The sequence below is a fragment of the Erpetoichthys calabaricus genome, chromosome 13 (assembly GCF_900747795.2).
Source record: "Erpetoichthys calabaricus chromosome 13, fErpCal1.3, whole genome shotgun sequence".
In the NCBI taxonomy this organism is placed as follows: domain Eukaryota; kingdom Metazoa; phylum Chordata; class Cladistia; order Polypteriformes; family Polypteridae; genus Erpetoichthys; species Erpetoichthys calabaricus.
Window position 1 is genome coordinate 11,712,086 of NC_041406.2, and position 12,309 is coordinate 11,724,394.

The 12,309-nt window shown below is 35.1% G+C and overlaps 1 protein-coding gene across 4 annotated transcripts in view; it reads right to left on the reverse strand.

The window, feature by feature from the left end:
- triob (trio Rho guanine nucleotide exchange factor b) overlaps positions 1–12,309 on the reverse strand; it is a 317,404-nt gene that overhangs the window by 95,175 nt on the left and 209,920 nt on the right. For all 4 annotated transcript variants that reach the window (XM_028817964.2, XM_028817963.2, XM_028817965.2 and 1 more), the window contains exons 23-31: positions 10,625–10,819; positions 10,428–10,543; positions 10,051–10,117; positions 7,544–7,653; positions 5,751–5,820; positions 3,968–4,057; positions 2,726–2,818; positions 2,078–2,189; positions 844–1,034 (exon numbers count right to left, since the gene is read on the reverse strand). In XM_028817964.2, the coding sequence (XP_028673797.1) occupies positions 844–1,034; positions 2,078–2,189; positions 2,726–2,818; positions 3,968–4,057; positions 5,751–5,820; positions 7,544–7,653; positions 10,051–10,117; positions 10,428–10,543; positions 10,625–10,819 (1,044 nt within the window). The remainder of the gene's footprint in view (positions 1–843; positions 1,035–2,077; positions 2,190–2,725; positions 2,819–3,967; positions 4,058–5,750; positions 5,821–7,543; positions 7,654–10,050; positions 10,118–10,427; positions 10,544–10,624; positions 10,820–12,309) is intronic.

Here is a 12,309-nt window from a genome sequence, read left to right on the forward strand (position 1 = left end):
TAGTTCTAGCTAATGGACAGAGTAATGGTTTTGATACCCACTTCTCATTCTCCTAAGCACATTGGTAGGACCAGCCAAGGACCATACTAGATTTAGGAATTCAGATCCCTTCACTTTCTGCAAACTTTACTGTGAAGCAGATTTTAATTTAAATTGATCAAGTTGCCATTTTGTCTGTCAATCTACACTGAATAATCCATAATAACAAAATGAAAACATGTTTTAAGAAAGGTTTGAAAATGAATTAAAATAAATTAAAATTTGTCTAAAAATTAGAGCTAAAACAGGTAAAGAGGTTCAGGATAACAGAGTGGATCAAACAAGAGGAAACCAAAGAAGCAAACTTATAGTATAATGTCCATGCGTTTTTGTGTTGTTCCAATGCAAATAAAAGAAATACACATGTGCAGACCAAAGAATTTGTAATTGCAACAATTTTCTAAGAGAAGTGGTTCATTTTATGAAAGAAGTGTGGGGGTGCCAGGACCATACACAAACAGTATATATCTTCACACTCCAAATTTTCTTCAAGACCTCAAACCAAATTTCTTTAGCATGAAACAGTCTCACAATGTAAAATTGATTTTTTTTTTGTTATACACAGTAAAAGTCTGCACCAAAATTGTACCACCGCCAAAAAAAAGTTGTACTTTATCAATTTAAAATATATATTTTATGTATTTTGAACCTTCATCTCTCAAAGCCTGGATTCACCATCCTCAAACTATAAAGCACACCTCAAGTCTTTGGCAGGAGTGGGGAAAAAAAACACGTTTTTATTTTTTGCAGACCAGAGTAATCACAGCTAACCCGAATAAATTAGGAATGACTACATATACTTACAAAGAGTTTGCTTTTGTAGATATATTTACTTCTTCCATTAGAATCTTTGACTTCTTTGCTGAACACCAAAGACATTTCAAATAGGAAAAGGTGTCTTTCTCTGCCTTTTCGAATCAGCGTTTTTGGATCCCATACTTGAAAGGATTCCTGAAGAATTAGCTCACCCTGAGATTCTATGTTCTCATCAAATCCTAAAAGAAAGCATTGTCATGCTGAAGGTAATGTGTTTTATTTTAGTTGTATCTTGACTGTAGCTTTAATGGTTTAAAGAAAATATTTGTTTAACCTAAAATACTGTTCTCTATTTATTAGGAAAAAATAGCAGTTAAAAAGCTGGGCTGCTGTTTTGTTGAATACATGGAAACAAAAGATAAAACATGATTATTAAATGCATCAATGCTCAACACAACACTTCAAAAAGTCTGCTAGATCAAATTATAGTAGAACCTCACATTACCTAAACATGATGTTACTAAGCATGGTGTATAGTGGAAACTTCCATATAGTGCAAAATGCCATATATAAATATGAGCAGTATTTTACAAAAATACCACTTGGCCTGGTGACATAGAGATTTAAAGATACTGTATATGTGTTGAGTAAGTCAGCAATTACATGTGTCAAGTAAGGTGAGGCTGGTGAGAACACAAGAGGGTTGTATTTCTTTTCTCCTTACACCTTAATACAGTAGGTGCAGGTCTCTTCCTCTCACACACCTCCATGGCAGGTTAAGTGACACATTACGTGAGTTACACAGAGGAATGTATCGCTCTTATTATCCTCTTTCTTCTCCTGTGGTGGATGAGTGTACAGAAGTGCATGTCTCACTCTTTTTCACACCCCCATGTGCAACTGTGAGCGTGAGAGAACAAGAGTGTTGCGGGATGTGTATTTTGTTTTTATGCCACCACACAGCAAAGTGAGTGAAACACAAAAAGAGTATGTAAGATTCTTTTCATAATGATGTGGGGTGACAGGGACTCTCTGGGGAGCATTTACTTCTTTATTTTATTTCCACCCGACAGCCCAACACATTGATGCTTTAGTGACTGAGACAGACTATAGAATAACAGGCCCTTCAGCATGATGTAGGAAAAAACACTTAACCATGTGCAGTGCCAATTTCAATTTTTGCACCTCGCTCCTTCCATTCCCTATACACTAAATTTGCAGAAGGTTATACTTTAATGTACAATCAATGATAAGAAGAAATGGTTAAATGAAAATGACTTACCTTCTAGCATGCTGAGATGCATAGCATCATTTGCTCGCTTTGGTACACTAAGCATTACTTCCAGACCATCTTTAATTTCACCTTTACCTTCTTCACAACAGGTTAACAGCTCCTAATTTAGAAAAAAAAAATTAAAACGTTAAAATCAATTTTTTTTTCTTTAAGAAATCAACTATGAACAAATGTAAAATAACCTAAAATTCTGGCTTTTTAATATTGCAATTATTCTAGCTCATGTTTGGAGATCAGCAAACTTCCCAAGCATTAGTGGCCTCTAAACATGCAAAATGAAGACATTTTCATACTTTCATGAGGAAGTGGAACACAGATACCATTCAGAGAATGATTGGCACAAAATCTACTTAATTTAAATATTTGTATTATTTACAAGTTGCCTGAAAGAGGAGCCGAAGTTGCCTTGAAAGCTTGCATATTGCAATCTGTTCAGTTAGCCAATAAAAGATGTCATGTCATCAAACAAAAAAAAATCTTACCTATTTTCAAATGGCATTAATGACATATTTTATAATACTAAGGTGTTTTGAATTTTTTTTAAATGTAGTTATTTCTGGACGTCACTATTACTGCTTCCTTTTAAAAGTCAACTAAACTTTAGTTTAGTGTAAACTACAGCTGAAAACAGATTACCTTGAGAAGAAGTTGGTATTTAGTTATTCTTTGCACAGGCTTGATGAGATATGAGGAAATTGAGTTGGCCAATCTGTGCCTTTGTTGTATTTCCTGCAAAACATCATATACAGTTAACAAGGTGGATAAATGGAAATTCAGATCGAAAACATGAAGAGAAGACAAGTATATTCACTGATTTCACAAAGCAAAGGTAGATTTCAGAACCCACTTCAACGAATTAGAGAATAAAATCCTTAGTAAGAATTTAGAGTGAAAAAAGTAACTTAACAGTACACAAGGCAAAAAAGTTTTCAAGAATGATGTATTACTTTACTCTGCAACTTATTTCCAATCAAATCATGTTATTTTTGAAAAAATATCTTTAAATTATTTTTTGGAAAAAAAGAAAAAAACAAACAGCATCTTACAACTGTCCTGTATACCTCAAAGGAGCTGTAACCAATGACGTCTGACACAGCCTTAGCAGACTTCATGAGGAACAGAAACTTTAATTTACTACAAAAGTTCAGTATCTAAGTATAATGTAATAACAGCAAACTCGCCAAGAATACTGCATAAAGCACATACAAAAATATGAGAAAAGGTGTATAATTATTTCATTATGTAAAGCACTTTGAGCTACTTTTTGTATGAAAATATGCTATATAAATAAATGTTGTTGTTGTTGTATAATGACATACTACTAACAAACTAATTTCTTCATAAGATAAAATTTTAATTCATTTAGTCCATTTTGATCATGGCAGTGATACAGGAAGTTGTAGTTTTCTCTGGCAAAAAAGGTACTATATCTGGATGGGACACCATACCACAAAAGGTTGCAACACACACTCTCCCCCAGCTTATACCAGTCAAGTCACTGTACTGTATGCTTGAGAGCAGTGGAAGGAAACTAACACAAGCGTATGAAACTCTAGAAAACTTTACAAAAGTGGTGTCTCAACTTAAAATCAAAGCTCACTGCCATATTTAAAAAGAAATGCTCACAGCAACAAAAAATATTCAATTGAAAATCACTCTTTACAGAAACAAAATGATATTTTATCAGGATACGTTTAACAAAGGCCTACAAGAAGCAACACATCAAAATAAAAGGATTCTTCTGTCAGCTTTATTTGCACAAAAACAAAACAAGATGCATTTCCTGTGGTATGTATATTCTTCTACTATATTTAACAAAGTGCAGTCAAAGAATGAAAGAAAATTAACTTGTCATATGTGACATTTTAAAATACTTACATCAAAGTAAGGTCCTGCATGTTCTAAAATAAGCTGAGTGGAGTCAGGCTTATTTTTACAATATGTTACATACATTTGAAACTTGTCTGCCTGTTTGGGGTAGAAGAAAAAACAATAAAACAAGTCTTCATAAAATAATGCATATGCAATATTAAGCGAAGTAATTAAAATGCAGGGCTCATAAAAGTAACTCATGTCAGAGTAATATTAACTGCAGACATTATTTCAAAGAATATTGCAAACTTCAGACATTAAACGTAGAAACCAATAACAATACACAAATATTTTAACTTTCATTTAATAAAAATAATGCATTTATATAGCACCTTTCCCATTCTCAAGGCACTTAACACCTCTGGGGGTCTTTTCTGCCCACTGCTATCAGGGAATTTAATGCTTCCACCCAATACGAGGGTTGTCTGGGTTCCGTGCGGAATTTTATCGTTTGTCGAGTGTCAGCCTGTCGAAACCTGTTCTGCTGTGTAGAGAGATTATTCAAGTGGTTGCATGTTTTTGTTCAGATGTTTTGCTCCCTCTTTTCCTTCAGAATGAACATGAGAAGCAAACGAACTGTGAGTGTGCAGCCGGCGCTAGCGGCGAAGCTCCCGACTCCATGCGTGCGTGACTTTCGAGTGATGATTTTTTACGACTTTTCTGATAGTTTAATCCGCTCGGTGGAACGCACCATGTTTGCCATCTTTTTCAACATCGATGGCATTGTCTCGTCAATTCCGCTGATGAAGAGGAAAACTGTGACCTCTGAGTGGTACACCACCCAGTGCCTGCCTAACGTTTTTTATGCGATGACTAGAGGCCAGTCCAAGAACTTGCGAAGGCACTTTTTGCATCATGACAATGCACCAGCCCACACGGCTAATGCGACGAAGCATTTCATTGAAGACAGTGGTGTCAACATTTTGAACTCGCCACCCTACTCGCCTGATCTTGCACCATGTGACTTTTGGCTCTTCCTGAAGGTGACAGGACCCCTGCAAGGCCACAACTTCAAAACTCGAGAGGAACTGATTGCAGCTGTCAAAGAACAGCTGGACAACCTCCCAAAGACAGCCTTTCGCGAGTGTTTTGTGCCGTGGGTCAGAAGAGCCCAAAAGTGCATTGATGTTGGTGGTGAATACTTGGAAAAAGTTTTAAAAGGATCGAAGTACATGAGAAAAATAGAAAAAAAATCCTTGGCTACTTATTTCGAGTGATTCCGCGCGGAACCCAGACAACCCTCGTATACTTGTTAAGTTTATTTATTTACTAATCGATTGGTTGATTGGCTTATTATCTGCCTGTGAGTCTGTATCCTTGTTTTTATAAAGTATGCTTCTGTTGTATGCTTTTGAGTTTCCTCTAGGAATGAATAAAGTTTTATCTAATCTAATCCAAAAAGACAAACTCTGGGTCAGGCACATTCTTAGATAAATGAGTGCATGTGACAGTACCTGTAAAAGTAAATTAAAACCTTTCAGAATTTCAGAAGTCAAATCAAACTCAAGTAAATTACTGTGGTGAACAATCTTAAACACAGAGTAGCTTACACTATGCAGGTTCTTTTACAAATTCAAAGATAATAAAAAATTACATAACCATTATCAGTTACTTTCTACTAAAGTGCTCTGATCATTAAACACCATTACTAAAAAAAAATCTATACCTAAAAATTACATTTTTTAAACACTGTTTTGCAAAAGACAACAGGCAATTGTAAAATAACTTGCTTTGCAGAAAGAATCTTTAGTTAGGCCAAAGATAACTAAAAAAAAAAAAAGAATCTTACCCATGTAACAAAACAATGTCCTACATCTTCAGGAAGTTGTTCATATTTTTCTAACTCCTTCAAAAAAATGCTAAGAAAAAAATACATTAAGGAATATTAATTAAAATTAATTCACTATCTCAGCTTTTTCTAATTAGATGCCGTGTTCATTCTATGGACAACATCTAACTGTAAATTTACACTTGAAACCTCTGGTTTTTACTAACATTATTTGACCCGCCAAGCAACTCTGTCAAAAACAGCTACTATTTTGCCTAGTACTTTTTCATCAGCCAATCTGAACATTTAACTGAACGTTTATTTGAAATAGGAAATTTTTTTTAAATAACTACAATGTTTTGCACCTATAGCTAAAATTTCTGGAACTTATATGGTCGGAGCTGAAGCAAGAAGTTGACGAAAAGCAAGAGACACCTTGGCTGGCAAGGAGCTGAATTGACAGACATCATACAATATCAGTGCTGTTCAACTAAGGAGGAAGTTGGAAACTGAAGGACATAAGAGCTGCTTAGTCACATAGGCCAACTAGAAGAGTTGTTCAGAGGTTAGAGCAAAAGAAGCACAAAATTAGTATTTTTGATGAAAGACAATGTACAGACTATGGACTATAGAAAATAACATCAATTCCAAAACAGAAGGTAGGCACAGCAGGGGTAAACTTGGAGAACTTATTCAAAACTATCATTTTTAATTCAATATTTATTCTGCTTGCCAACAATCAGAGCAGCAAGTCTCTTGTTGTTCTCAGCTCCGCAAGCTGGGATGTGAGGTTGATGTCTAAATGTATATTGGGCCTGTGTCTTAACCTTTTCAACTGACAGATTTCAGGGAAAGTATTCAAAGCAAATTAAATATATTCAGGGATCAGAGTAACTAAGGAACTGACACTGAGCTTGGTGATAGTGAATTAGTAAAGTGACTGCTTTGCCGTTTATTTTTTAAGAGTCCTCTAAGTCAGTTCAGTTGACGCTTTCAGTTCAGCTACTTTACTGACTTTTGTAAAGAGCACAGCTCCAAAAAATGGACACTTTTGAAAGGCACCACAGATACTTGAAAACAATTTCTGTGGCAAGAGAAATTTCTTTTCTTTTTTTTTTTACTTAAGGATATATAACCCATAACAAATGAACTGGAGAATTGGATTATCTGGGAAATAACATCTTAGACTACATGAAGACTACATGATTGCACCAAGGTTGTATAGTAATTTCTACTGCTCATATTTGCTGCTATTGGTTATAATGAAAATGTAATTTTTAAGTAAAAGCATGAAGCCAATCTATCCCTGACAGGTTTCTAGCATTTCCAGGTGCGATGATTGGTCATTTTCTTTTATTACCGGTGGTCCATTAAAGTCTCAAAACTACACTTTGGGAAAGTCATCTATTAATGGTGAAGTGGGTTGAAATAAAGGATTGAAAGTAAAAGACAGTCCAAGTCAGTGATACAGCCTGTTGAATGAGGTCGCTGGGGTTAAAAACATGGGGTACAAGATGAGACGTGAAACAGGTAAGAGGTCATAGGTAACAGCTGCGTAGCCGATTTTAACATTTCTTTCTATCCCCCATTAACAAATGAACCTAAGAGGTTAGCCGGGACCTTTAATGTTAGGTGCAGGTCATAGGAGATTTCATAACATGATGAAACAACAAGGCTTTGTATACATACAAAATTAATTTACAATAAGGTATAACAGAAAAACATTAATTGCAAGATATATCAAATTCTAAAGAACAAACAAAAAGCACTGTGATTAGCAAGAAAAAATGACAACGGGAAAAATGATTTCTTACTTATTGTGAAATTCATAAAGATCTTGCATATTTCCAAATATGATATGTTCTTTGTTAACAATGCCAGGTGGAATTTCTTCAACTCCACTGGTCATCTCCCATAGGTATGTCTATAGAAAATAAATGTACAAATTATTATGATCACTTTTTAAGAAGTACATCTCAAAACTCTAACCACAATATTAAAATTACATTGTTTTATGAATACCGTTGCCTGGCTACACACAAATTACCAGAAATTTAAAAAAAAAAAAAAAAAACAAAAAAAACATTGGATAGGTGGAAGTCAAGTATCCATCCATTTCATGAATCACCACAGTGCAATGCAAGACTGAAGAACGCCTGATCAAAATCCAGGAATTTGTACTCAAAGCTGCCACTCATGTATACCATTTCTGAAATATGGAAGGAAAACGTGCATACACCACACAGAAAAAGGAACTGAAGCTTAGATTGAAACACAGTCTCCAATATTGGTCAGGCATCAGATTGTACTATTAGCCCATCATTAAGGTGAAAGCAAAAATCCACATTAGAATTTTATTAAAAAAACAATTTACCACTAATCATATTTTCCATGCGGACAGCAATAAATATATGCTGAATCTTGCTAATTAAAAAAGCTACTTAATTGTTTATTTATGTGATAATGGCAAATACAGTTTTATAGTGTAAAACACTGTATGCAACAGTTGCAACGGTGGAATCTGATTGAGATGAAAGTCATCAAGTTAGAAGACCTTAGGTTCAGTATTAGCATAGAAGGCTTACCAGCAGGATACCAAGAAACATTATAGTGTCAGAAGTAAAAACTTAAAGACACTGACAGGCCATGGAGAATGACCTTTAATAGAAAGCCAACGATAGGATGCAGACTACAGCTGAAACTTTAATTCTGCTTTGGTAGAAAAACAGGCTAGCCTTGCTGTTAAATATTTAGTAAATCTGAAGGTGGTTTATCATGAGAGGGTTGATGGAGTTTGCCTGTCCCTTGTTTGTATGCCATTAGCCTAATAAACATGAAAAGTGAGACTTCTGATGGTATTTTAAACCCATTAAAGGCTCTTCTCTTATGTTTATTATCATCATTTCTTTACAGTTTTTTCTGGGGTGGATATTTGGGAAACAAAACCATTTGAGAATCCAGTTTGATCACCTGAGGGTCACATTTTTTTATGTGGATGTTGTTTTCTTTTGGCATCATCCAGTGGTGACTTCTAGTGTTAAGGTGGAAAGGTGATGGAATAGCAGTTACAGCAACCAAATCTGAAACCAGAGCTTTTTTTTTTTGTACAACCTCGGCTCACTTTCTACAGACCACTGAGCTTATAGTTATGAGAGACAAACAGTATATGGGATAAATAAAGCATTTGAACTCCTGTTTAAAGCATATGTTTCACTGCGGTGGTAAAGTGGAAGCTGTACTGAGAGAAAGGTCTATATTTCCTGACAATCCATAGTACTGTCTTCAACTGTGGCCATAAAGTTTGGATACAAGCATTCAAAAGGGGTTTCATAGTAGTGTTATGGAGCTTACTGTCAATGCTACAGAGGCAAGATAAAAGAATCCAAGCGTACCTCGAAATGGAGCCATTACTACTATGGCTCATCAAGAGCCATTGACATAGAGTGGACAATTATATAGGATCTCTACTAATTCTGTACCACTGTAGGTGTCAGAGACAAGCAGACTATGTGTGCACTGGAGAAATTAAAATTTGGAAAGAGTAATTGCTGCTGGGGGCAGAGAAGTCCTTCACAGTCTATAACCATTATAAACCACACCAGGGAAAAAAACAACTTGAAAACTAAGGTATGAGTTAACGCATTTTAAGCTCCGTCAAGGAAAATAAAAATGGTTTCAAAAACATAAAAAAAGCCTGAAATAGCTTGAAATCATAATTATAAAGGGGCTTTACAACACAACTGGTAGAAATGTTTATTTCTCCTTTTAAGAAGTACAACAGGGCACAACATGTTACCAACCACATATTATAATTAAATATATCTTTATGAAAAAAGGGCCTGAAACATGATTTATCATAATACAAAGCCTCTTTCTGCTGCTCCACAAAGCCACAAGAACTTGCGTAGGTGCTGTGGAGTAAACTGTCAAGCAGCCGGTACAAAATACAAGCCAAGTTTATGTGGCCTGAAGGAATCTTGTTCAAGTTATTTATGCTAACAAAGTAAGATCCTGCAGTATGCAAAATTACAGTTAAAAAGTGTGGTATAAACTTTTTCGAAAAACAGAATGTGTGTAACATTCCTTTCATCTGCGTTTTGCTTTATTTCATCTGAAACAGCAACTATCGGATAGAGTTCAGCAAATTGTAGTTATGACTCACCACACTGTATACAAATAATAAAACTTAACAGAAACATTTTTTTTTTTTTTACCTAGAACACAAATTCCCTGCAACGTAATATCAGCCATTTAGTTGTTTCAGCATGCTCTCTAAGAGCAAAGAAAACAGAAATCGGCTCGTCATCGTAAGCATACTTACATCCATGCACTCCCTAAGGTCTCTCACATATGCCTTCTCTGTCTGAATAAGCTCAGCCATTATGAATCTAAATGAAAAATATAATAATAAAATATTAACATTTAAATAGATTTATCACATTTAGTAAAATTTGCTGATTGGAAATATTACATTACTGTTTCTAGATCACAAGTAATGTGTGTTGTATTTCTTTATTCTGTACACAATGACATTTTTCCATAACAATAAAATGTTCTAAACCTTAAAACAGACTAAAAACTACTGGAATTCAGAATGTAGTGTATTTATTTATAACTACTATTCTACTAATATCTATCTTGTGAAAAAGATGAAAAATTGTGAGTGTATCAAAAGAGAATGAGCTAAGGTATGCATACTCCTTCCTGCGGGCAGACTTTCTCTTTTCTTCATTAAGCTCATGGGCAGCATCCCGCAGCTTAACCTCTGAACCCGGTGCACTAGCAGGAATGATGTCTAGCTGTAGATCTTTGCTCTGTAACATAGCACAAAGTCATTAAGAACACACACTTCATACTGAGACTAGCTAGTGAGCACCTTGCATATGTAAACATACCGATTTGTTGGAATCTGATGAAATTCCAAGGGCTTTTTCCAGTGATGTTCGGTACTTATCCATACGAAGGGAAAAGTCTCTGTACCTTTTATCCACTGCTGTTACCCATTTCTTTATTTCAATTGCATGGGCATGCCCTTTGTCACAAAATCCATCAGCCAGCTGTATCAACAATTTTACACGTTCTTTGGTTTGCTGTTAACAAATATTGTTGGGGGTGTGGGGTGGGAGAGAGATTTTTGAAAGTAAATTATTACTGGAAAAAACTGTACATGACAATGTAACTGTTATATTATTCAGCAAGATCTATGCCAGTATTAAAATACCAATGCCAGTAAATATTTTTTTTTTCATAAAGTCAAAGATCATTATCTGTTTATGATTATGCATATGGATGCAAGCTCCTATCAATTATGGAGAATCCACTGCATCCACTAAACAGTGTCATCTCCAGACAGAAGAGCAGCTTCAGCGACAGACTGCTGTCACCGTCCTGCTCCACTGACAGATTGAGGAGATCATTCCTCCCCCAAATTATGCGACTCTTCAATTCCACCCGGGGGGGGTAAACGTTAACATTTAACAAAGTTATTGTCTGTTTTTCACCTGCATTATTATCTTCTTTAATTTAATATTATTTATTGTATCAGTATGCTGCTGCTGGAGAATGTGAATTTCCCATTGGGATTAATAAAGTATCTATCTATCTATCTATCAATATTTACATTGTTTATTGTTATACTAGTGATCTATCTATCTTTTCAATACTACCCTGAAATACTGTGTACTATAAAATCACTGTATGTATATAATACTAATAATAATAATGCATTTTATTTATAGGGCACTTTACATTTGTAGTAAATCTCAAAGTGCTACATAAAAAGTTTAAGAAAGGCAAAACAAGTTAAAAACAGAGATAAAACAACAATAATTAGTAGCATTCTTGTTAATATGCATTCCTAAATAGAAAAGTCTTTAGCCGTTTTTTTAAAACAGCCCACAATCTGCTGCGTTCTCAGGCTCTCTGGTAGGGCATTGCAGAGCTGGGGAGCAGCGGCTGCAAAGGCTCGGTCACCCATTGTACGAAGTTTGGTCATAGGGGGACGAAGGTGGTAGGTATTTGCAAAACGGTTTTATAGTGGATTGTAATATGTATACACTAATAAGTGAGCAAACAAAGTTTGTATTCAATACGGAGGTGAATAGGGAGCCAATGAAGTGACAAAAGGATTGGTGAAACATGTTCATATTTCCGCACCCTCATCAAGATCCTTGCAGCACTACTTTGAATTTGTTGGAGCTTTTGAAGGCTCTTGTCGGGTATCCCGATGAGGAGAGCATTACAATATGTAATATGTATGTATGATGTTTCTGCATCAATGGAACTTGTGATTAAAAACATTTTAGTGAACTGTATTTGGAACACTTAATTTAATTTGTGCCATATTCAACTGGACTTTATATCTAGGGGCACCTTTGCACCCCAACTAAACGTTGCACCATTTTTACTCTATCAGTTATAATAAAGTAGCACTCATACTTTCTTCTGCGCTAATAGATTACATACTGACAGGTGAGAATTTAATTCCATTTCAACAATTAAGGACAGGTGGATCTCAAGTTACAAAGAGTAATTTCACAGATATGACCAAACACATAAAACGCTAATTTTTTCTTTTTAA